At 43.6% G+C, this 27,994-nt stretch overlaps 1 protein-coding gene across 1 annotated transcript in view; it reads right to left on the minus strand.

Moving 5' to 3' along the window:
• Positions 1-27,994, minus strand: part of LOC126481749 (JNK-interacting protein 1) — a 358,511-nt gene that overhangs the window by 39,432 nt on the left and 291,085 nt on the right. The window contains exon 6 of the mRNA XM_050105704.1: positions 22,019-22,302. Within this exon, the coding sequence (XP_049961661.1) occupies positions 22,019-22,302 (284 nt within the window). The remainder of the gene's footprint in view (positions 1-22,018; positions 22,303-27,994) is intronic.

Below are 27,994 nucleotides of genomic sequence, written 5' to 3' on the forward strand. Positions count from 1 at the left end.
TCAATGTTATTACAGATTTGTTGTTGGGTGAAAATGTTTTCCATGATTGCAAGCCAGATATTGATGGTAATGAAAACCTTGTATCGCTATTTTGTTAAATCTTGCAGGTGAAATGAAAAAGGTTTATTAAAAGATAATATAAAGTGATACAGAAAGGTGCTACATGTGTAGCTGTACAGTAGAAGCCCAGTAATTGACAGATTACAGAAATCTATGCACTTTCAAATCTCTCTTTGATTATGAAGTTACTGGTTACTGGAATTACAAGTTTTCACAGAAAGATGGAGTTATGAGGTTTTCATTGCCTACCATCAATATCTGGTTGGTTGGACAGAAATGGCAGAGCCTGTAACTCTAAACATGGTGCAGGAGGGCTGTGAGAGTCAATGGCTGGAAAGTCTGTTGCTCTTGTATGTGGTACTGACTCAGTGGAGGGACTGGATCCAGTAGCATGTTCAAGATGAGTTTAATGTCACTTAACACTGCAATGTTATTTTGTGAACCTTTGTTCTATGGTTGTGTGTGTGTGTGTGTGTGTGTGTGTGTGTGTGTGTGTGCGCGCGCGCGCGCGTGTGTGTTGTGTATTTTTGACAAGGGCCTTGTTGGCTGAAAGCTTTTTATGTGACAGTCTTTTTGTTGTGTCTATTGCAAGTCAGCATCTCTGCTATACGATGAGTAGCAACTATACTTTTCATAATATTGTTCCATTCCATCCTGGATTTTCCATTGTTTTAAACAAATTATTGGTATGATAATATGCATTTTTATCACACACAATCAAAAATTATGATTCAAGTGCATCAACAAGCTAATAAGAACAGAAAGATTAAAGAGCATCTCAAAATTAAAGAAACATTGCACTTATCACACATCAATTAGTCAATTATGTCATTCCCACAATACAGCTCCATTGACACGCATCTGTGTAGAATCTAAGAACAATATTCTGAGCTCAAACATAATGAGATTTTTTAAAGATAATGATCTCCTCCATGTCAACTAACATGAACTCCATTCATCGACCACGCAAAATGCAACTCGTACTTCTCTCAGATAACACATGGATAACTATGGATCAAATCAGTCAGGTAGATTTTGTATTTCTTGACTTCTAAAAAGTATTTAATTCAATACAACACTAAAAATCATTAACAAAAGTATGAACATTAGGGGTACAGTATCACATGAAATTTGTGATGTATATTTTTGGTAGAAAGGACACTGCATCAATAGATGTAGAAGTAACTTCAGTCATGCCCCAGGAAAATGTTTTGGAACCCTTGCTGTCTACATTGTATATTAATGATTTGGCAGACAATTTTGCACATGAGGCGATCATCTATAATGAATTGAAGAAAGCAGCACAAATATCTCGTCAGAGCTTGATAAGATTTCAAGTGGTGCAAACATTCTTAACTTGCTCAAGATTTGCTTAATGCAAAAAATTTGTATCCCATTCATTCACTCGTTCATCATGATCTGTATATCCCATCAAGAAGTACCTTCAGGGATATGGAACAGGTCAAGGTATGCATTAACAAAACAAATTTAACTATAGAAACTTTTTTCTGTATACTGCATTAACAACAACCTATCAATATAATTAGTGTTATTCATGCTTATGCCAGCTAATTTGAATCATGTAAAGTATGAAAGAGAGCTGATATTTTGAGGAAAAAAATTGCCTGCCTTCTTTGAAACACTAAATAGCTGCTATTTATCTACTGTTAGTAGTTACATATTTACCTGACTGCAAAGCTATTTTTCAAAGAAAATGTTTACCTACATATGGAAACATTGGGTTCAATTTACGGTACATTACGTCTCATCATGCAGCTTTAAAATGAACACTGATACTTGCAATGTAGCCAACACAACTTTGCAGTCCTTGGATCTAGCAATATAGATAATTTGGAGGGATTATTGCTAACAAGGTTTGTTTTTAATGTTCTTTTGATTTGGAAGATGTTCCAAATTTCTTGCTTTGTGGTAGTTGGGAGCTTGTTGATTATCTTCCCAACAGAGTACATAACAACACTCCAAATTCTATACAAGACAGCAAATTCTACATGAAAATCATTCTCATATCTTGCATTATAATTCTGTAAATCACAGATCAACTGAAACTGATTTTTTTTTGTCATCAACAAAAATAATTAAGGAGTAAATGTAATGGTAAGTGAAAGTAAGAATTCCAAGATAATTAAAAAAAGTTTTTGTAAAATGTGCAATGATATACCTTATGCAATATTCTCAGTACTTGTTTCTGAGTAATAAGCACTTTATTATTTTTACTAATGGAGAGTTTTGGTAGAATGTAAATAATTTAGCCATAAAGATAAAAACTCACAGAATAGTAGAGGCACTGAGTCAATCACAGGCAGGTGAACAATAATGAAAACTTTGCTAGCTTCTGGACAAATCTTTCTTTGAGTTAGAGGGTGCCCAAGCACACACGCACACACACAATCACACACGTGGGTGTGTTAGTGCATGTGTCCACACGTAGGCTTATGCATGCCCATACATGCACACACACACACACACACACACACACACACACACACACCACCTACATACTGCCTGGTGGATGCACAATGCCTGGAGAGCAGTTTGGCAGATGAATGAGGATGGGGTTGGATATTGTTACAGATAGCGTGGGTAGAGGGAAAGAGAGGCAGCAGGCATGAAGCAGGTTTTTGGGGCAGGTAGCTAGCAACTTTGAAGGAGGCAGCCAGTTTGCTGGCTACGAATGTGAGAGAGAGTATTGGCTGCTGCATGGGCTAGGCATGTGATGCACAGGTGACGAGTCAATGGGGAGCAGTGCATGATGAAAGTGACATGGAGATGTGAATTGGAAGGTGTGATAGGACAGAGGACGGAGTAGCCATTGGGTAGAGGGTGTAGGGGGTAGTCAGTTAACAGGGACTGAGGCTATGATGATTTTGGGAGTGAAGGATATTTTGCAAGGACAACTACCATATGTGTAGTCCAGGAAAGCTGATGATGGAGGAAAGACTCCAGATGGCTTGGGTCATGAAGCAACCACCGAAATAGAGCATGATGCATTCACCTGTATGTTAGGCCACTGGAAAGTCTATTTTGATCTTGGCCAGAGTTTGATGGTGGCCACTCATTCTGATGGACAGGCATATTGGCATAAAAGGATGTGCAGTGATTGCAGCAGAGTTGGTATATGACACTGCTACACTCACAGGTGGCCAGGCTCTGATGTGTAGGATAAGCCTGGGATGGACTGGAATATGAAGTGCTGGGTGGGTGGTTTGGATTGGTCTTGCATCTGTGTCTTCCATAGGGATACAATCTGTGGCATGATGGTAGATAATTTAAGTGCAGGTGAAGCATGTGGTTCAGTTGCTCCAGTCCGGGGTGATTCTGGGTGATGAGGGAGGCTCTCCTTTGTAGCTGATACTTGGGGGATGGGGGGGGGTGGGGGGGGGGGGAGAATTAGGTGTATGTGAGGATATGGCATGGTAAATCCGTTTGCAGACTATGTTTGGGGGATAGTGCCTGTATGTAACGACCCTCTTAAGACCTTCAGCATTATGGGCAAGAGAGTTCTCGTCACTGCTGATACACCATCCACAGAATACCAAATTGTACGGGAGGGATTTTTTGGTGTAGAAGGGATGAAGCTGTCAAAATGTAGGTACACTTGGTAGTTAGTGGTTTAATATGAACAGAGGTGTGGGTGGAGCCAATAGAGAGGTGGGGATCAGTCTCCAGTAAGGTGGTGATTGTGTTGAGGACCAGGTGTTGAGATTGTGAAGGAATGAGGATACAGTGTATTGCCCTGACTTCAGATCATGAAGATATCATTGATGGACCTTAACAAGACAAGGGGTTTGGGATTTTGAGACACTAGGAAAGTTTCCTCTAGATGGCCCAAAAAAGATCGGCATTGAAGGGTGCCATGCAGATGCCCATGAGCATGCGTTTGTTTTCTGAAATGTTTAAGCTTTCTCTTTTTAGCACAAAGTACCTTAATCCCAGTTGCTATTGATCCCTTATCTCTGCTTCTGTTTCAGCTTTCCCTTGTTTATATTAAGAAAAAGCAAGACTCATTGTGCTTTAGGAATATGTAAGAAAGGTTAAAATTTTCCATCTACATTTTCTGCTCCATAGTTTTTCTCCCCAGTGTTCTTCCTGTAATTTATCTGTAAACAACTTGACTGAGCCTGAGATAGTAGTTTTCTTCTGTAATATGTACCTTGTTGGTGAACACATATTACTGTTAATATTTGACCGCCAAGGCTGGATAAATCACTGAGTACTGGCTTTACAGACATCACTGTAGGTTTTTGGGTCTAAAATTAAATTATAAATGGCTGCTGAAACATGTATTTTAATATTCTGACTGCAATTTCATTGAATCACAAGTGGAATCAGTCAACTCGTACAAACACATGGACGTAATAATGTGTGTGAATATAAAATGATATGATCCTGTTGGCATAGTTGGAGCCATTTGACTCACAAAAATAGTTGAGTTTAATAATCCATTCAGATATGAAATGGTATGAACACAATGGCTCATTCATAGGTAAAACAGGTTGCAGACTTTGCTTCAATTATAAGATACTGGGAAAATGCAATTGGCCTATGAAGAAAACTGCTTACAAAATACATGTGTCACCCCTCCTAGAATATTGGTCGAGTGATTGGGACCCGTACCAGGTAGGACTAATAGGAGCTATTGAACATGTAGAAGGAAATGCAGCACGGATAGTCAGAGGTTTGTCTGATCCATGAGAGAACATAACAGAAATGCTGAAAATATGAACTGGTAGATAAAAGACAACTAGCCCATGAAACTTATGTGCAGAATTTCAAGAACCAATATTAAATGAGGCAGGTGCTTCATCCATCTACACACAATACCATACATGGCACATGCTGACTATGTCAGTTACAAACTGCTGCTCAAATTGATCACTTTATCCTTGTCTCACTCTCCTACACATTCAAACATGTCTGGACACAGAAAGGAAGGCTAAGTGAAGGAGAAGCCAAAGTCTCAATTGCTTGCTGCCATTGTGGAGCACCTGGCAGTCAAGGTTCTCAAGCCAACTGGCACCGCAGACTGGAACAAGATGAATGCAAAGAGGAAGGAGAAGTGCTACTACTGCCAGAAGCTTGGCCATGTTGCCAAGTACTGCAGAGAAAATGTGGCATGTATGAAGTGCATGGAAACACATGACAATGTGCCAACCTGAGCCACTGCAGCTGCAGCTACATCACCAACTGGAGCTGTGAAAAGAAGAAAAGATAAAGAAGACCCGCTCGCAAGGCTGCCAGTGAAGATGGGGTGGCTGCCAGTGGCACTAAACAGGAAGAGATGGCTGCTGCCACCTTCCCCCTGCCCTTCCCCCTCTCACTCAAGAGGGGACCACCACCCTCAAACTGCCATTGCAGCAGAGAGGGCTGCCTCTCAGGCAGATGTGAAAGCAGTTCAACACCAGCTGCAGAAGGAGCTGAGGGCACAAAAAGAAGAAACACCCACTTGCGCTATCTCTCTCCCAACAGGGCTGAGGGTGGGGTGGATGTCACCATTCAGTGGATGTCTCCGTGGCCACTGCAGAGATGCAGGAAGCTGTGGAGGTTATCGCAAAAGAAGAAGAGGAAGAAGAGATGCCTGCTTGAGCCTCCCCAGAGCCATGGCCATGCAGCAGACTGCTCCTGATGCAATCTGCACCCAAGAGCCAGTAACATAGTGAAGGCAGCTTGCAGAGCTGCCTGGTTGTCAGTGCTCCCCAGAGTGTGAGTTGCAGCAGTACCACGTACCTGCCTCCCTTCCAGGCATCGGCAGTTTGGTACCAGTGGTTGACAAGACAGTTTCATCCCTACAGGATGGCATCTATCCCCATCTCCTCAGTCCCTAACCTTTCATCCCTCCTGGTCAACCTACACCTCCTTTCCCCATCATCCCTATCCTTTCACCCCTGAGCAGCAAGAAACACTGCTCCCATTTCCTTTTCCTAGAATCCATCAAGTTAATTAATGCCAGGGCCATCTTCACCCTGGTGTAGGGATAAAACATTGTTGGTGTTGTGAAGGAGACTGTTCATGTACAGGAGGAGATTTTCCACAGTGCCAACTGTCAGGAGGAGGAGGTGGCCACCACCATAGTTAAACTTTCTAAGCAGCCACTCAGATGGTCTGCTAAGGACAGGAAAAAGAAGAAGAAGATGAGGCTCTAAGCTGGGTGCTCATCACCATTTATTTTGTCATAATCTGATTTCAGATCAATCCATGCTGATTCTACAAGAGAGGCCATGACAAATGAACTAGACAAGACAAGCAGGAATAGCACACTAGTGTTGTGTTTAGCCTATGCCACCTCAGGCCTGGGTAAGGCTTGTCCATTCAGTTACTAGTGGCGAGTGACTCAGGTATCAGCTGACCAGCCAAGACAGAGCAGCAACAGGGAATTAACCAATTTTGTGACATTTTTTATGAGATTGTAACCATAAGCAAATTATATAGTTTCATCTGTGCAGTTTGGTAGTTTATATTTTGAATTTCTGCATGTTAATTTAATATTTAGTGGTCAAAGTTCTTGTATATTCATTTGCATCAGAATGTAAATAATTTTGTCACATTTTACAGGTTCCTAACGAGGAGCAAATTGTTTACTCTCACCTGTGTGCTTTGGTAGTTTAGTTTTGAATCTCTGCATGTTAATGTAATTTACTAGACACAGTTCTTGCATTTTTGTCAGTGTCTGTAATAGAGTTTCATAGCATTTGTCAGCAATCTTTTGTTTGTCTACGTAGAGCAGTTTTCCACTGTCTTTAGTATGGATAGGGCTGTGATTGCTGTGTGTGGATGCGAGCTAAGATGGTGACCTTTCATCTCAGCTCCAGGCTGTGTTGGCATCAGTTACACAGCTTGAGGCTGGGGGGGATGGACATCACTGTTTTTTTCTGGCCATAGGGAACCTATGGATGTGCAGCATGACCCACGAGTCCACTGGTCAGCCTGCATTGGTGGCCAGCCCAGTTACTGCTTGCATTGAAATTGACCCCTCACACATGGTAGAGTGAGAGGATGCAAAAGACTTTCCATGGGCTGAACATAAAGTCTCCCCAGTTGGTCTGACAAACAGGTTCCTGGTGCTATCTGTGGCTGACATATGTTCCTCAGCCAGATGCAGTTGCTTGTCCAATTTCAGAGGAATCCTCTCAGTCTGCAAGATCCAGGCAGTCACAAAGAGTGGGATAAATTGCAGACCTCTGGTACACTGCCAAGTGTAGGGCGTAAATCAGAGTATCAGATGGTTCTGTGACCTGTAGGATGCAGATTTCTTTACTTATATGGTGGTAGAGTTTCAGGCTCTGCTAAACAGGTCAGGAGTCTACTACATGCAGGAGGTGACTACATGGGTGATGGGGACTGTGTGGCATGGACTGGGTGGTTTTTTTTAGGTTAGAGAGCCCTGAGGGCAGACAGAAAGGCCTTCTGTATCATAGGGTGCAGGATGGAAACAGGAAGAGCATAGAGCTATGAACCATCAATAAGACAGTTGTAAATTGTCATAGCTGTGTTGGGAAAGTACAAGAACTCCAAGCTATAATAGAAAGCACTGATGCTAAAATTGTTGTAGGCTCTGAAAGCTATCCAAAGCTGGTGATACATTCTGCAGAATTTTTTGCAAAGGACCTAACAGTGTTCAGAAAGAACAGGCTAAATACAGTTGGCAGTGGTGTATTAGTAGCTGTTAGAAGTAGTTTATCTCATAGCAAAATTCATGTATATAGTTCCTGTGAATTAGTGTGGGTAGAGGACATTCTTGGCAACCAGAATAAAGTAATAATTGGATCTTTTTTGAGTCACCCAACTCAGATGATACAATTGCTGAAAGATTCAAAGAAGACTTGAGTGTAATTTCATGCATGTATCCAACTCATACAATTATAGTTGGTGGTGATTTCTATTTACCCTTGATATATTGGTGAAAATACATCTTTAAATCTGGAGGTATGTATAAAGCAACATCTTAAATTGTGCTAAATGCATTCTCTGCAAATTATTTTGAGTAGTTAGTTCATGAGCTCACTCAAATAGTAAATGGTTATGAAAACACACTTAACCTCTTAGCAGTCCTGAGCTAAAAATGAGCGTCAAACAGATACTGGGGTTAGTGAACACAGGGTTGTTATAGTGATACTGAATAACATAACTCCCAAATCCTCCAAAAATAAACAAAAAATATATCTATTTGAAAAAGCATATAAAAATTCACTTCTTGCCTTCCTGAGAGACAATCCACACTCCTTCCAAATTAACAATGTAAGTGTTGACCAGATGTGGCTTGAATTCAAGAAAATAGTGTTGACAGCAATTGAGGGGTTTATACCAAATAAATTAACAAACAATGGAGCTGATCCTCCATGGTACACAAAATAGGTTGAAGCAACAAAAAAGGATGCCAAATTTAAATGAACACAAAATCCTGAAGATTGGTGATCTTATACAGAAGCTCAAAATGTAACAAGGACTTCAATGTGAGATGCCTATAATAGATTCCACAATGAAACTTTGTCTTGAAACCTGGCAGAAAATTCAAAGAGATTTTGGCTGTATGTAAAGTATGCTGGCAGTAAGAAATATCCAATGCCTTCTTTGCACAATAGCAGTGGAAGTTCTATTGATGACAGCACTGTCAAAGCAGATTTACTAAACACAGCCTTTTAAAATTTCTTCACCAAAGGAGACAGTAAATATTCCAGAATTCAAATCAAGAACAGATGCCAACATGAGTAACTTAGAAATAAACATGCTCAGACTTGTGAAGCAATTTAAATTATTTAATAAATTCAAGTCTTCCGCTCCAGATCGTGTACCACTTAGGTTCCTTTTGGAGTATGCTGATGCAATAGCTCCATACTTAATAATCACATACAACTACTCACCTGATGAAAGATTCATACCAAAAGACTGGAAAGCTGCACAAGTCACACCAATATTCAAGAAAGGCAATATGAATAATCCATTAGATTACAGACTCATATAATCAACATCAATGTGCAGGAGGATTGTGGAACATATGGAACATATATTGTGTTTGACCATTATCAATTACCTCAGAGAGAATGATCTATTGACATACAATCAACATGGATTTAGAAAACATTGTTCTTGTGAAACAAAACTAGCTCTGAAATGTATCACACTTGTACCAAGTGTGCTGACAAAGGAATTCAAATTGATTCCATATTTCTAGATTTCCTGAAGGCTTTTGACACTGTACCTCACAAGCAGCTTGTAATCAAATTGTTTGCTTATGGAATATTGTCTCAGTTATGTGACTGGATTTGTAATTTCCTGTCAGAGAGTTCATAGTTCATAGTAATTGAAGGAAAGTAATTGCATAAAACAGAAGTGATTTCTGGTGCCCGCATCTCGTGGTCGTGTGGTAGCGTTCTCGCTTCCCACGCCCGGGTTCCCGGGTTCGATTCCCGGCGGGGCCAGGGATTTTCTCTGCCTCGTGATGGCTGGGTGTTGTGTGCTGTCCTTAGGTTAGTTAGGTTTAAGTAGTTCTAAGTTCTAGGGGACTGATGACCATAGATGTTAAGTCCCATAGTGCTCAGAGCCATTTGAACCATTTTTTTGATTTCTGGTGTTCCCCAAGGTAGTGTTATAAGCCCTATGTTGTTCCTTATCTATATAAATGACTTAGGAGACAATATGAGCAGCCGTCTTAGGTTGTTTGTAGATGATGCTGTCATTTATTTCCTGCTAAAGTCATCAGAAGATCAAAACCAACTGCAAAACAATTTTGGTAAGACATCTGTATGGTACAAAAATTGGCAATTACCTCTAAATAATGAAAAGTGTGAGGTCAACCACATGAGTCCTAAAAGGAATCTGTTAAACTTCAGTTACACAATAAATCAATCAAATCAAAAGACCATAAATTCAATTAAATACCTGGAACTTACAATTATGAACAACTTGAATTGGAAAGAACACATAGAAAATGTTGTGGGGGAGGTGAACCAAATGCTGCAATTTATTGGCAGAGCACTTAGAAGATGAACCAAATCTGCTAAAGAGAATGCCTACACTATGCTTGTCTGTCCTCTTTTATAGCAGCTATGCTGCACATTGTGGCATTCTTACCAGATAGTATTGACAGAGTACATCGAGAAGGTTCAAAAAAGGGCAGCACATTTTGCATTATTGAGAAATTTGGGAGAGAGTGTCACAGACATGATGGAGGACTTTTTCCTCATTGTGGTGAGATCTTCTCATGAAATCACCAACTTTATCCTCTCAATGTGAAAATATTTTGTTGCCATCAACCCACCCACATAGGGAGAAACAATCATCATAATAAAATAAGGGAAATCAGGACTTGCACAGAAAGATATCGACGTTTGTTTTACCTGTGCGCTTTTGGAATCTGAATCAACAGAGAATTATTGTGAAGGTCATTCAATGAATACTCTGCCTGGGCACTTAAGCATGATTTGCAGATTAGCTATGTTGATTGTGTACTATTTGTATCTGACTAGAAAGATCTCTTTAGTTGTGTTACAAATCTGCATAATGTTTGCGCTGTGTTTAATTGTGTGGTGCCATAATAAAGTGTCCTGGCAATACTATCTGGCAATCATCATTCCTGAATCATCATTTTTTTTGCATACAGGCTTAGAACCTGGGACATAAACACTGATAATGATGGTATAGCCTGTCTTTCAGTTTGTCATCTGGCATTACTGCATCCGTGGCGCCAATGAGGTCGTGGGACCGATGAGGTCGACACCAGCACCGATATATGTTTTTCTCTAGACTCCGAGCATCGTCTTTGGACGCTAAGCTAAGATTATCTTTGCTCTCTTCCGCCATAGCTAGTTCTTTGTATGCCTTGCTTGTGTAAAGAGGTGAATAAATGAACTACTGCAAAATGGGAGTGTTGTTTGGTGTAAACGACACGAACTTCCTCCTCACTGGTGACCCCAAGTTGTAACGTCTTCCGTTTTCGCTGTTTTACTGTGTCTGCGACCTCCGCATCGGTTATTTTCACATTTATTACATTGACACAGCATTCGAACAATGACTTTGGCCCAACACCTATCGCCGGATTTTGTGATCGACATGCATCATGTTGCGGGCAATGTACACCCACCAGGACTGCAACACGATGCCTCTCACTCGACGATTACACCGATTTTGATGGACGTTTTCAAGCCTGTAACAATAAGTGAGGGTAGGAGTGTGCATGACTCCAGCTATCAAATGCCTTTGTTGCCACCACATGTGCCGTCCCTCATCGACTGTGCAGTTACCTCTTACAGATCTCAGTGCAGTGCGGGACCAATGCCGATTTCTGCAAATGCTTCGTTGGACAACCTACCACCGCCAGGACAATGATTTGCTACGCCACAATCTGTGCCATACCACACAGATACCTGCCACATGGCTGGAACTGCTTCATTCACAGGTCAACCTCCTCAGCATTCGACCACGCCCATGCCTGCCTCGGTTCAGCATTAGCACATGCCTTCCTACTTTGATACCTCGGACTGCAACAAGAACAATAACTTGTTATCTGTGTCTGACCTCCACCTCCGTCCCACTGCTACACCTCAGTGTTATGTGCCATGACATTCACCTTATCTGCACACCGTTTTGAGTGGAGTGACTATGAACAGTGAACATTCGCACATTCCATCCTACGTTCAACATCATTTCCCACACTGTGCTTCTGGACAGCCTGCACCTCCACAACCTCCCTGCAACACAGATGGCCCTGGCTCTGATCAAGCGTCATGCTTTCTACGGACTAACATGCATTCTCAAACTTTGAACTTTTTCTCACTTGTCGCCCACGCGCCGGCTCCAGTCTAGCTTTCACTACCATTCTCGGCACATCTCGGTGCCTCATCTGCATCGGTCTTCCACGACGCATCAATCCAAACATACCCGCAGTGTGTTGAGCTTCCGAAACAGCAATCGACACATTATGGTGTCTCACCCGTGTTGGCCTTCTGTGTCATGACGGATCGCGCTCAACTACAACGTGTCACCTTCACGCTGCCTCCCGAACAGCCGTGGTTGCCACATCCCCTGGAGGCACACTCTCCTGGAATACTACAGCAACAACAGCTCATTTCAGGCAGTGCCCCGATGAACTCAACCTGTTCTTCCGAACATTCTACAACACTTACCGACGCTGCCGCCGTTTAATCCCGACAGCACTACAACCTGGTTCAAAATTGCAGACGAAGTGTTCGACCATTACAAACTTGATGAGTCAACCAGGTTTCTGTGCCTCAACAACCACCTATACGACCAGGAGGACTTAATTGCTGACCTGGTCAATGCCCCGGACTCAGCTACTGGGTACTCTCTTGCCAAAAAGACAGTTCTATGTCAGCTTGAGCACTCAAGTGAGACAGCAATACGGCAAGTGCTCCACGTCGAGCAACTAGGCAACGACAAACCTTCCCAGCTCTGGAGACGGCTACGTGCCATGGTCAGCGCCAATCTATTCTCTCACACAGCTCTCCTCACCATCTGGTCAGATAAACTAACTCCTCGCATCCACTTTGCTCTGGCTCAAAGGCCTCCTGAACCTGTCGAGCAAAGAGTGACGATTGATGACAAGCTACACGATGCATCACTGCTCCACTTCGCCAGCCACTGCCTACCTGACAAGTCTCAGGTTCAGGCTCATTGCCCTGCGGCCGGACGCGGCTGGGGCTGTATTGTGCCGACCATTCTGCTCGCTCCGGGAAGCAGTAAACAAGCAACTGGGACATCACCAGCTCTTCCCGCAGTCACGCCCCCTCCTGCAACCGAATCTGCTGTGGCCACCAAACCTTAAGCACCGCCATTGGCAACGAATTTCCCGCAGGAAATGCAACCGCACTACACGTACTGTTACTTCCACACACAGTTTGGTGAGGCAGCACGGAACTGCAGACCACCCTGCTACTTCCCAAACGCCAATCGCAGGTAGGTCTGGGTGCTGCCTCCTGCACAAGACATGACAGGCACCCCCTAGTGCTCCATTCTGTCCAGGAACGACTGGATAATAATTGTGGATAACCTTACATTAAAGACATTTCGTCAGGATCCTTTTTCCTAGTGGACACAGGTGCTGATGTTTTACTGCTGCCCACATCCTTAGCATCTTTGCACACCCACCCTCATCATACTTCACTGCAAGCCGTGAATTCAACTGAACTACAATGCTTGGGTTCAACTTCACACGTCATCTCACTCTCCTCAAACTGCAAACTCGAGTGGACTTTTTTAGTGTGTGAAATTGACGAACCTATACTAAGTATTGACTTCTTACGACACCACAAACTTTCACCGCACCTAGCGCGGAACACCGTGTTTCACCATCCATCCAAGACTCACTTCCCCTGTGCTCTGTTGAGCGACCCCCCCCCCCCCCATGACACATCGGTCTGGGCTCATCTCATCTGTACATGCTCGTCTCTGTTGACGACATTACAAGAAACAATGCACAAGTGCCTTGTTGAGCTTTAAAATGTCGCGTGCCTATGCAAGGAGCTCTTCCTCCGGCTCCGTGAAACTCAGCTCCAGATCTCTGATGCAGCAAAGGAATTACAGACACTGCAGCAAGGACAAAGCAAGGTCAGTAAGTGCGCTGAATCTGCTTGTAGTCCCAGCAATCAAGCCTCCATGTGCTTATCTCCTGCTACCCCTCACAATTGTGCTATCAAGTCCACAGGGCCACAACCCCCTAACACGGCAGCGTTTGACACTCAGGCGGATATGAGTGCGCATGCGCGACGAGCATAATATGTTCCCAATGTGACAGCTCCTACCCCTCCACTCGCGGACAGCACCTCAAACTATGCAACTTTGGCTCCTGCATGCCGCCGTGCGACCGCCACTGACAACACAAACAGTGCACTCACGACTAGCGCTTCGCCAGTGACCGTGCTGCCACAGGCCGCGACCTCGGACAATGGACTCACTAACGGTTCACGAGCTCTACCGAGCTCACCTGAGCATCGTGCCACTGCTTCGGTCCGGCAGCCATCTTGTCGCATTGACTCCTGGGACACCTTGGCGCCTCGGCTCTCGTCGGTTCCGCTGAGTGGCTCCGAACACCACGACCACGCCTCGCCTGCCCTGCCCGCCACACATTGTAAACAAACCGACTCCCACACTCTGTTGTCACCAATGGCACGGTTCACAAACGTCACCTCACGCCAGGTCCCCCGATCTCCAGTAAACCACATCGACTTTGTCCCGAGCGCCTCTCCGACCTTAAAAAGCTGATTTCTCAACTTCCAACCTCCGGCGTCATTGAACCCTCTGCCAGTAGCTGGTCTATGCCCATTCATATGGCACCCAAGAAAGATGGGTCCTGGCACATGTGCGGTGAATACTCTCGACTAAACGCACGAACAATTATGGACACCTACCCCATACCCAACATTGCCGACTTTACCAGTTCCCTCGCAGGTGCGACCACGTTCTCTGTCATTGTTTGCAAATGGGCCTACCACCAGATCCCCATGGCACCTGAAGACATCGAGAAGACAGCAATCATCAACCCAATCTGGTTATTTCAGTTTTGATTCATGCCCTTCAGTCTGAAAAACGCAACCCAGACCTGGCAACGTTTCATCAAGGAAGTGCTATTCGACCTACAATTCTGCTTTGCATATCTTGATGACATTCTTGTGTTCATCTCCTCTGTCAAGGACAACATTTGACATGTCCAAACTGTGATGAACACTCTCGCAGCAGCAGGCATCGAGACCAACCAGGACAAATTGCAGCTACATCAACCCACTGTCACTTTTCTTGGTTTTCGGGGCTCTGCCAACGGCATTTCACCACCCCCAGATCCCCATGGCACCTGAAGACATCGAGAAGACAGCAATCATCAACCCAATCTGGTTATTTCAGTTTTGATTCATGCCCTTCGGTCTGAAAAACGCAACCCAGGCCTGGCAACGTTTCATCAAGGAAGTGCTATTCGACCTAAAATTCTGCTTTGCATATCTTGATGACATTCTTGTGTTCATCTCCTCTGTCGAGGACAACATTTGACATGTCCAAACTGTGATGAACACTCTCACGGCGGCAGGCATTGAGACCAACCAGGACAAATTGCAGCTACATCAACCCACTGTACTTTTCTTGGTTTTCGGGGCTCTGCCGATGGCATTTCACCACCCCCTGAGAAAGTACAAACAATACTAAACCTACCCAGACCTGCATCATTCAAAGAGCTCTGGCACTTTCTGAGGACGGTTAATTATTATCACCGACATCTACCTCAGGCTGCAGAGATTCAGGCTCCACTGACGGACGCCTTGGCAGGCACCCATACTTCTGGACCTCGGCCCATTCCATGGACCCCTGCTATGACTCACTCTTTCACCACCCTCAAGAAACTTCTTGCCAGGGCCTGCACCACTGTGCATCCTCATCCCAATGCGCAGCTTTTCATCACCACAGATGCGAGCGATACTGTCATCGGCGCTGTCTTTAGCCAGACTATCGACGGCCAGACTTCGCCTCTGCAGTTCTTCTCACGCAAGCTCACCAATGCACAACAGAAATATTCCACGTTTGACAGGGAGTTGCTCGCGGTCTACGAAGTGATAAAGTATTTTAAGACTGACGTTGAGGCATGCCCTTCCTATGTTTTAATGGACCACAAACTCCTGGCTGTGGCCATTACAAACCCGCCAGCTGACCCGTCTCCTCGCCGCTTTAGATACATGGACTTCATATCTCAGTTCACCACCGATGTCAGACACATAAAGGGTGCTGACAATATAGTTGCTGATTTCCTTTCACAAGCTTACGCCGTCCATTCGCTGTTAGACCTCTCTGAACTGCTTAACCTCCAACCTGCCGACGAGGACACACAAAACCTGATTTCAGACTCTACCTCTTCACTACACTTCGTCTGCACCACCTTCCATGGCATTTCTGGTGAGATCTGGTGCGACGACAGTACGGGCACGTTACACCCCCTTATCCCAACCAGGCTCCACCAAGCTGTCTTTAATTTAGCCCACCCTGGTGTTCGTGCATCCGCCTGCCTTGTAGCGGAGCACTTTGTGTGGAGAAATGTCAACAAGGATTACCAGCAATGGGCATGCTCCTGCATCGCGTGCCAATGATGCAAAGTACACAAGCACACTCCACCTCCCCCACCCACCCCCACCCACCCCCTCCTCAGCGCCATTTTGATCCCTCCTGGGCGTTTCCAGCACATTCCTATTGACAGTGTCGGCCCTCTAGCGCCCCCTAATGGCTCTTATTATGTTCTCTCGTCTATCGACCGAACAACTCGCCGGGTCGAGGCTATCCCCCTCCCCAATATTATGGCAGAAACTGTTGCTCGAGCTTTCATCGAGTCATGGGTATCGCATTTCAGATGTCCAACTATCATTACGACTGACAGGGCAGACAATATGAGTCGGCCCTGTTCAACGAGATTTGTAACATTTGAGGCATCTGGCGCATCCATACCACAGCATATCACCCGCAAAGTAACGGGCTAGTTGAGCACTGGCACCGCACTTTCAAGGCGGCTCTTTGATGCCATGACTTTGGACAGAGGCCCTTCCCCCTGTGCTACTCGGCATTCGTGCGATCTATAAGGAAGACCTCAAAGGCACAATAGCCGAGTTCATATACGGCCAGAACATTGTTCTCCCTGGCGAACTTGTGAGCTATTCCGCTTCTCTCCCTCAGTCTGACTTACCTTCCTTCGTGGACCGCATCAGACGCCACTTGATCAACCTCCATATTCCTCCACCCGCCAGCCATTCCCGCCTTAAGGTTCACGTCCCGTAATCTCTGGACAATTGACAGTACGTCATGCTCCGAGATGACGCTGTCCGCGCTCCCCTCCAACCTCCTTACACCGGCCCATACTGAGTTCTCCAGCGCTCAGCCAAACCTACGACATCTAGATGAAAGATTCAGCTGTCACAGTCTCTATCAACAGACTTAAGCCTGCTCATGACGAGCCTTCTTCTACCCTCCTTCAGGCCACGACGACGCCACTCACTGTCGTGGCTCACAACGCTCCGACCACTCCCTCCAGGTGGGACTTAAACACTCAATCAGGTGACTTCCAGCTCCAATCGTCGAGCTCTCCTCTGACATCGCCCCCTACTCTGGTCTCACGCACTCCGTCGAGTGACCCCATGCTCCCCACGTTGAACTTACCTACAATCACGCCCTTGCTGCCGGGCCCTTCACCGGTCCCTTCGACCTCTCCCCCATCGCCTGCCTCACCCTGATGAGGTTTCTCACGCCCTCCCCCCCCTCCCCCAATCTTGAATGTGCCCTCACTTGAGGTGTTTGTGCCTGTTCCCCCGGACATTCGTCACAACATCTCTATAATACTATGCGATAATACACTGTTCGTCATGTGTTTTCCTTCAACCGGTGCTCATGACACAACCTCCGCCATTGCCTGCCACCTGGTGAAATGTGTTCCCTTCTCACCCGATGTTGACCTGGACATGCTTCATGTGTTCGCCATGCCCACTGGAGACATCGTCATCACCGCTCCGTTCCACTCACCAACCGCCGGCCCACCTGTCGCTGCATGACCAGCACGCCCAGTACGATGCCTGGCTTGCTTCAATGACTTCCAGGTTCGGTGGCTGAACCTTCCTTCACGTCATCTACCCACGCAGCACCCTGCCAACGCTCTTGAGCAGACTGTGGTCCGGCTCCCACGGACCACCCCTGCCGACGCCTTGATCACCCCCCTCCCCGCTGGCCTCTCAAGAGTACTCCGTACTGCGGAGGGGGGGGGGGCGGGGCTATGTGGTGCCATTGAGGTCGATACCAGCAACAATATACATTTTTCTCTAGACTCCCCATCTTTGGATGCTAAGCTAAGATTATCTTTGCTCTCTTCCGACATAACTAGTTCTTTGTGTGCCTTGCTTGTGTAAAGAGGTGAATAAATGAACTACTGTAAAATGGGGGTGTTGTTTAGTGTAACCGACCCAAACTTCCTCCTCACATCCAGTCCTGACTGTCAGTGGGACCCACCTGGGCATTGCTCACCATGCCCAGACCCGATACTGCTTGTTACCTTCATATTCACCATTGAGAAGGTAGGAGATGAGGTACTGGCAGAACTGAAGCTGTGAGGATGGGACGTGAGTCCCGCTTGGGTAGCTCAGATGGTAGAGCACCTGACCATGAAAGGCAAAGGTCCGGCACACAGTATTAATCTGCCAGGAAGTTTCACCATTGTAGTTCCAGCCTGGTTATCCTTCCTCATGGGGGAGATGCAGCGCTTTGTGCCTTCATTCTTTGGGGCATCTTGCAACACTGTGCTGTTACACCTTACTTCCTTTGCTGCTTTGTCTCTCCTCTTCCTTGAATTTTTTGCAGTGTACATCCTGGTACCTTCTGATACATGCCATTTATAGTCTTCTTGATGTTAGCTTCACATGCTCTTATGTGTGCTATGTATCTGGTAACATCATTCCCACTGTCTTGAGCTCCTGTCAGCTCTTTTTTTGTTTGCTCACTCCTCTTCACATTACACATTACAAGCAGTTCTCATCTCCAGGGGAATCTGGCAGTCTCTCCTTGTGCTCCTCACACATGGATTTGCAGCCTACAGCTTCTGCTGCTACAGCCCACTGTCCACCCTCCAGGTGCAACTATGCTCATTCACATGCATTGCTTTCTGTGTTGTTGTCCACAGCCTTTTGGCCTTCTGACTATCCTTCTTCTCAACACCTGCACCACTTTTCCTGCCATCCCAGGCTTCTTCTGGCCCTCTGGGAATGTTTTCTTCTTGTATTCAGGGCTCTCATGCTTTTCCTACTGGTGATCACTGCTCCACACAACTCTTCACCATTGCCTTACCATCATTATTTAAGCCCTATCTCCTGTTGGCCACCAGTGCATTGATAGCATCATTACACATCTGACATTCATCACAGTGAGGGTGTCTTCTATGCCTTCGCCCATTTTTATCCGGCAGTAGCTCCTTCTTCAGTGTGGGGTCCACATCACACATGACTTCATGGCTTCTGGATGGGGGATTCTGCTTGACATACTCCTTAGACATGTACGTGCATCTGTGATGTGCTGCACTGGTCTTGTCCGGGTCTTCCATCTGCTAGTGCCACGATTAGCCATAGGACATTTTGCACCTTACCACTTGCTAAAGTTGGTTACTGGAATTCCCTCCAAGGAGCACCAGCTGGTTTTCACTGTCCTGCATCTGCTCTACATCTACATCTACATCTACATCTACATCTACATGATTACTCTGCAATTCACATTTAAGTGCTTGGCAGAGGGTTCATCAAACCACAATCATACTATCTCTCTACCATTCCACTCCCGAACAGCGTGCGGAAAAAACGAACGCCTAAACCTTTCTGTTCGAGCTCTGATTTCTCTTATTTTATTTTGATGATCATTCCTACCTATGTAGGTTGGGCTCAACAAAATATTTTCGCATTTGGAAGAGAAAGTTGGTGACTGAAATTTTGTAAATAGATCTCGCTGCGCCAAAAACCGTCTTTGCTTTAATGACTTCCATCCCAACTTGCGTATCATATCTGGCACACACTCTCCCCTATTACGTGATAATACAAAATGAGCTGCCCTTTTTTGCACCCTTTCGATGTCCTCCGTCAATCCCACCTGGCAAGGATCCCACACCGCGCAGCAATATTCTAACAGAGGATGAATGAGTGTAGTGTAAGCTGTCTCTTTTGTGGACTTGTTGCATCTTCTAAGTGTCCTGCCAATGAAATGCAACCTTTGGCTCTCCTTCCCCACAATATTATCTGTGTGGTCTTTCCAACTGAAGTTGTTCGTAATTTTAACACCCAGGTACTCAGTTGAATTGACAGCCTCGAGAATTGTACTATTTATCGAGTAATCAAATTCCAACGGATTTCTTTTGGAACTCATGTGGATCACCTCACACTATTTGTTATTTAGCGTCAACTGCCACCTGCCACACCATACAGCAATCTTTTCTAATTAGCTTCGCAACTGATACTGGTCTTCGGATGACCTTACTAGATGGTAAATTACAGCATCATCTGCGAACAACCTAAGAGAACTGCTCAGATTGTCACCCAGGTCATTTATATAGATCCGAAACAGCAGAGGTCCCAGCACTGCTCCTTCAAGGACTGCTCCTCACCACCAGTTGACCCACTCCAATGGGGCTTGGTCCAGCCACAATGCCTATTCTACATTACTTGTTTCCTTATAGGTTTGCTTGAGACCAGTATTTGCATCACAACCTCAGGTCCAAGATTCCAGGGGATAGGGTTGCAGCTACCCTGAGCTCCCCATTACCTTGGACATCTCCTGTGTCAATCCGTGGAAGGTTCACCTTCTGTGTGGCCACCCACTGTCTCACTGTCTTCAAGTTCACACCATGGTATTCCCCCACAGGGAGAAGGGATGCAGAACCTGTAGCCACTGTCAAGATGGCTTCACCAGCTCTTCCTTAAAGGCAAGTGATATTACATCTGGCCATATGACAGTTTCAAGAACTACACTTGCAGCCTACGGACAGCCTGATTTCAGTACCTCAGGCACTTTTATATCCAAAGACATTCACAATTATGACAAGTGCATCACATGTTATGGACACTTCAGTGTAGATGACTAACAGGTGCAACCAGAGGGCACCATTACTGCCTATGTGCGGTGCATGCATCGGCAATGTCAGTACTGCAACCGAGGGGAATAGTTTGCATCCAGAAGTCACGTGCCTGCCAAGCAACATGGATATCTCTCTGCCTGCTGCATATTGAAATCACAGCTCAACCTCCAGCAGACAGTCTCTTCAGAGCTCCAGGCTTAATGCCAACCACTTCGAGAGGCCCACCTGTTGCAGCTCTCACCAGCTCCCGCCGAGCCCCTGCAGGGCTACTGTCGAGCCTCTGCAGAGCTTACGCCAGCCGTTCCCCACAGCCATGCCTTTTCGAGCTCATTAGCTCCTCTGACTGACAACCAGCCTGGGGGTCTCATCTTCACTGTATTGTGACATCACTCCAGTAGCCTTTGGGGGTGGAACTAACCCAGAAAGACTTGTGCCCAGTGCTGACCATTGTGACCAGTCTGCATATGTTTGAACTGTGCTTAATTATATGGTCTCTAAAAAGTGTACCGACTACTCTACCTGGGTTTCATTACTTAGACATCAATTATTTGAGTGCAGCTTTATGACTAAATAAATAAAACATGGCTCCTCTAGAGACTATGAGGACAAAATTAGACTAATTACAGAGTGCACAAAGGGATTTAAGCAGTCATTCTCTCCATTCCTCCTAGCAACTGGAAGAGAAAGGAGCCCTAATTCATGGTACATGGGAAATACCCTCCATCATGCATTTAACAGTGCTATGCTGCGAATGGCTGTAGATACTAATGTAATCCAATTTGGTAATTTCTGAAGATCAGTACCAATTGCTTTCATTTTTCCATTAATCATAAGAAATCATACTGCCTGAAGTTTGTATCTGCTAATGTACAAGATCATTTTGAACTGGAACGAAAGGAAAGCCTTGCAGAGCACAGAACTGGTGTAATAACACATGGACTAACACTAAAACAACATAGAGTAACTACTATTTTAGTTCTGAAAGTAAAATAATGAACAGGTCAAGCTAGACAAGAAGATAACAGCAGTGGGCTAATAGTCAATTATGAAATCTGGAATAACTCTGCACATACATGAACAGTTTTTGAGAATGATAAAAGTGTCACTTTTTAAACCATCTTACAGTGCCATTATGAGGTGACAATTGAAGTATTTTATTTTTTATGTATTAAAAGTCTGTTTTAAGTATTCCAATTTCAATTATCACAATCACCAATCTTATACCTCAAAACAAACCAATCATGGGTGCAGGATTAATGATTACCTTGCACATTACAAAATACACAACCAGCAAAGATAGTATTCCATAATACCGTAATTATTAATAGAATCCATAACTGAACTATTTTGTAATACACTCACTGCAGGTTTGCTGCGATCCACCATACGAAGTCCTTGGTCAGAAACTTCTAGGATACAGGAATGTGGCTTGTGCTTTGGTGTGTTCCCACTGCCCACTATCTTTTTCACTGCCTGGCACAACACTGAATTGCCTTTGTGGCACTTTGTTTCAACTGAACCAAGGTAACCCAGCAAATAACGTTCTCGTTTAACTTTTGGCGTGCTGGGATCAAAATCACTATAATCCACATCAACTGCATACGCTGAAGGGAAAATACCTTGCCTTCCAGATCTCAGATTTACACCTGTAAAATAATATAATAATGTTGATTATAATTACAGCTAAGAGTGATAATCATAAAATTTTTTAAAAAAATTGTAGCAGCGTACAATTTTAATAAATATACCCTAGAGAAGAGTATTCAAAACCAAAAACAATTCTGCACATGCTGATCAACATCTTCTTAACAAAATACCACCAAATATACACAAGCTGCCAGACAACAAAATTGAAATGGTAATGGGAACTTGATGAAAAAGATAGCCCCTCTATAATGTTGAGGAGTACATTGTATGACGGGGTAAATTACATAATAATTTAAATGTGATATGAACTAAATGTTGTGTAATGAAAGCAATATAACATGTAATGTATATGTAACCTTGTGATCAATTTATTTTCCTTAAAGAAATGACTTTTACGCTGATCATGTCTCATGCAACAGCAGTATTATCTCCAGACAAATAAACAGATTTGATTATTTTCCAAGCCTGTTAATGAGCTGGAGTTTAACAGTTCTGTAATAGAGAAAAGCAATAATACATTAAAAGGTGAACCAAAATGATGTTCATTGTTTCAAAGATAAAATTATTCATGTGTAAAATAAGACACACTAAGACGTATTGATAGAAGTTGAAATTAAGTGTGAAAGAAACAAAATATCACTAAACATTAAAAACTTTCAATTTGCATACATTATGTCATATGGCACACATAAGATGATAATCAAACCCATCACAATGTAACACACTGTAGCATTAGCTATGACTGTGGATGAACAAATGATATGAGGATTGTCTTCACATTTAGTGTATGGCAGTACTAACCGTGTGTAATGTCCCCACAGAAAATACCCTCTACCATGCACCAATTAATCATTTTCAATCAAACCATCCACATTCACTCACTTTGGAAAAGTTATCTGATTTGATTTTCTCGTAATATATGCGGCGACAGCTCGACGACACCAAAGTATTTTCTAGTGCGTTTATTCTTTGAAATAACAGAGATGCATATATGCATTCTCCATGGTTGTTAGAGTGGTAACTAGGACAGCTTCTGGAGTATCTGTTGGGGGATTGACGTTTTTCTGAGAGATACATATTCTGCTTTCCTTCTCACTAAAGCGAGCCAATTAACATTTGTGCCCACTAGCGGTTTGTTTGAAGAGAAAGAGACTGTAAAAGGAAAATAATAAAGGCGTGGAATCACTGGAGATCTGGTCATGTAATGGAGATGGATTTAATACACAATTTCCTTCATAAATAAGGTTTGTGACTTTTTTGTTCTGGAGTGAATGAACGAATGAGTTTTTTCTGAATCATTTGATTATCACGTTGGCCCTGTAATTAGTGGGGAAGTGTCAGCTGTGTCGAAGAGAACCTGAAATCACTGAGTCTGTGTTAAATCGTCCAAAAAGGCTTCGTACACATCTGGAATTCGCAATCTTTTGTAAAAGGAACAAATTGTCCAAACGATTGATTCTCCCAACTGACTGCAGTGTTTAACAGTAATAATAAATGTAAAGAACTCTTACAGCAAGCCAGCCGCTGATTACCAAGACGAAGGACTCCACCAAAGATCCTATTTGGCTGATTTCATGTAATGAAATATTATATTAAAAACTGTACATAGATAAAGGAGAGAAAGAGAGAGAGCGAATGAAAATAGAGTTAATACTAATAACCCTCCATTAGTCAAATTTTTCTCCTGTCTTATCACGGATCAGCCAAGGACTGGGAGGGCCTTACTTTACTGTATAGATTTATGTGTGAAGGTGAAGAGATCTTACAGGCAACAGATACACGTCTATACAGACAAGACATTACACAGAGATAGCGGCTAGCTGCATTCATCATCTATTCTTAGATAAAGAGATGGCAACTTATTATCCGAACATTAAAATGTTAAACGTGGTTTCTTATTTCATCCTTTGTGTGTCCATTTGCTTGTAGTTTGGGCTATGTAGTACTAGCAGTGCAGCTAAGAAAATGGGCGAAGATGTGGAGCAAAAATCATTCTGTGTTCTTGATTTTCACAAAAGAATTCAATTGCAATGATGACTTATCATTTCTGGACTAAATCCATAATAGATCCTCACAGGACAAGTACATTTGGAAAGAGTAAACAAGCTGTATTTGTAAACAAAAACTGAGTGTGTTTTCATTAATAGCTGTAAGAGGAATTGTGCACATCTATGGAAGATTCTTAATGAGCCCTCATAAATCCATGCACTGAATTAGCTGAGATTTTGCTACTCTATAGAAAACCATTTGGAATGTGTTACAGAAATGTTTGTTGATACATTTGAGACAGGCAGCAAGAATATTGTCAAAGTCCTTTAAGTCTGAATATTGTCAAAGGCCTTTGAGTCTTCTTGCATGTATATATGCAGAGGAGTAGGAGATGGTTTCTGTGGAAAAATAGATTTTAGTGATAATGTGACTTTGCACATTTCCAACTGGGAAGACACACATAACATATAGATTTGAGGATGAGAAAGTAATGACCTGTTCTTGGGACATAAACACAGTTCACCAAAACTCATTGTGTTTCTTTCATTTGCAACCAAAATGCTTGTATGACATTTTTCATTGTTGAAATCACTGACATAGTCAAAAAATCCAACATGCTACAGTACCTCTTCCCACATTGAAAGAGGGCAGAAATAATGCAGTAGCTGTCACGTTCGTTCGAGTCTCATCTCTTATGATATCCTCTTACAGAGTTTTATGAAGGATGATGCATCTGTATTGTAAGTTATTTCTCTCTAAAAGCAGCTAAATTGAAGATAAAACTGGAAAAAACCATAAGAGAATGGAAAGGAATCTACAAACAAAGTTACAGGCACTTTGATGAGCTTCTCAGTTTAAGGTTGACACAAGGAGCCTTATTGGTGAACAACAACAGTAGCATTCCTTCACCAGTTAGAGTAGTGAAGACTTCCCTGGAATGACTGAAAACAGCAAAAGAGCTAGAACAGACAAAACACTGCCAGATAAATGAGAATGACGATAAGTTGGAATAATTCTTCATAAAAATGATGATGATTATCTGTGAAAAAGTGGAAATGCCATAATACTGGAAGGTTAGAGTGGCACTCAATAAGTAATGCAACACTTTTTTCCTGAAAGCAGGTTGGTTTTCTTCAGGATTCCATTACACCATATTATTCCCCACTCTTTTGGCTACAACATCCTATGTTTCTACATATTCTCCATTCTATGCGAAGGCCTTATGCTGCCTTACTGGTTGGGCTGTATGCCTGTGTAGCACTACTCTACTGGTCAACATTGCAGCCAACATCTTGTCACATCAATAACTTCTCAATCATCTGTGTACTGCTTCCAATGATGTACATCCTTCATTGTACCCAACAGATGGAAGTTACAAGGTATAAGATCTGGGCTGTAGGATGGAAGAGGAAGAACAGTCCAGTGAAGTTTTGTGAGCTCCTATTGGGTATGCAGACTTACGTTAGGCCTTGTATTGCCATGGAGAAGGTAAAGTTCATTTGCATTTTTGTGGTGATGAACATCATGGAGATGTTTCTTCAGTTCCCTGATGGTAGCAGGTAGCACAGTAGATTTCAGAGTTGATTGTTGCACCATGGCGGAGGACATCAAACAGAATAACCCCTTCAGAATGCCAGAAGACCATCGTCATGCTATTCAGATCAGACTTCACAAAATCCTCACTAGGATACCAACTAATCCAGGAGGAACTTTAAGGAAAGAGGATGGGGAGTGTACAAGGACAACACACGAAATGCTGGGAGTGCTCCTCACGACACATTTTCCTCAATGTACTCTGACAGACAACATAGACCAGAATGAGATCCCTGTAAGATATCAGTTTTCAGGCATTTGAAGGGAGAACTGGGAATCTGCCAGAGAATGTGTTGACCATAGTAAAATCCAATGGGCAGTGGGAATATTCCAACTGTTCAAGTCACCTGGCCCAGATGTAATTTTTCCAGTGCTCCTGCAACAAGCAGGAGTGAACTTAATTAGATTCCTATGCAGGTTAATTAGGGTTAGCCTAGCAGCATGAATCATTCCTAATGTCTGGGGGGCAGTGAAGATAGTCTTCATTCCAAAGCCAGGGAGAATTGATCACACCAAGGCCAAGGATATGGGACTAATCAGTCTGTCCTCCTTCCTTCTTAAAACATTAGAAAAACTGGTCAACATGCATGTTAGGGAGAGGAGGTTAACTGGGGTCCTTCTACACATAAACCAGCATGCATACCAACAACAAAAATTGTGTGAAGCTGCACTCCACTAACTTGTTGGGAAGGTGGAGAAAACACAACACTTTCAGGAAATAGCTCTCTGCATCTTCTTGGACTTTGAGGGGGCTTTTAGCAACATGACCTTCGAATCCACAGTTAAGGCAGCAGAGGTGCATGGCTTGGAGACCACCATTTGCAAGTTTATTAGAACCATGCTTAGTGGTAGAAAGGTAGAAGCCATCATGATGCAAGAAAAAATGGTAATCAACACCACCATAGGCTGTCCACAAGGAGGGATCCTGTCCCATCTACCGTTGAACCTTGTGTTGAATAAACTCATTGTAGAATTAAACTCTAGACAGTACTTTTGCCGGGGATATGTCTTAGTAATACTTGACAAATTTTCAAGTACAGTCAGAGCTATGGCACAAGGAACACTGAACACTGTGGAAAATTGGTGCAAGAAACAGGATCTAAGGGTCAGTCCTAAGGAGACTGTTGTAGTACCATTTATGAAGGAGCAGATCCTACACACATATTGGAATCTCAAGCTTCTCGGTGAAACTCTACCATTGAAGGGGATAGTGAAATATCTAGGGGTGACCCTGGATGAGAAACTATCATGGACCCCTCACCTGTTCCAAGGCAAAAGGTACTCTAATGAGTACCGGGAGAGCTTGTGGTAAAAACTGGGGCTTAAGCCCCAAGAGTATGTACTGGATATACATGACGGTAGTAAGACCTATGACCACACTTATGGGGCTACAATGTGGTGGAAAAGATAGAACAGCAGGTAGCAGATAAGGAGCTTACTAAGGTGCAGAAATTGGTCTGCTTAGCCATTACAGGTGAAATTACCAGCATACCCACTGCTGGTTTGGGAACTACGCTGGACATTCCCCCATTACCCCTGTGAGCACACACCTTTGAGCAAGCCGACTAGAGGACAAGTGTGACAGCAATATGAACAGAGAGCTCCAGTTGTGCAGCAATTGTAATCCAGTGATCACCTCAAATGAGACTGTGTGGATATTCCAACACTGTAGGAGTCACAGCTGTGTGCAGCCAGCCAGTGTGCAAGAGATCCAGTGGATTTGTGTGAACTTGTTGTGGTGATGACCCAATGACTCTGTAAGCTTCTCTTGGGAAGATAAGAGTGTTATAATTACTGAACCTGAGAAAAATAGTATTCTGAAAACAGAAATGTTCATCCTTAACAGTAGTAATTCTTGCAACCATATCAAAGCTGTTGTAAGCAAGGTAGATAATCAAGCCATAAGTGATAACACATCCTGTGACCTTATAAATGAACAAAATTCCAAAGAATTAGTCGAAGTCAAATTGAAGGAAGCTGTAAATCTATGTGAAAGTCAGAAAAATCAGTTAAGAGAAGTGTTATGGGAATTTCAGGATACATTCAGTGAGAGACCATGGAAGGTAAAAGACTATCAGTGCAGACTTCAACTCAGATATCACCATCCTT

This window comes from Schistocerca serialis, chromosome 5 (genome assembly GCF_023864345.2).
Source record: "Schistocerca serialis cubense isolate TAMUIC-IGC-003099 chromosome 5, iqSchSeri2.2, whole genome shotgun sequence".
NCBI lineage: Eukaryota > Metazoa > Arthropoda > Insecta > Orthoptera > Acrididae > Schistocerca > Schistocerca serialis.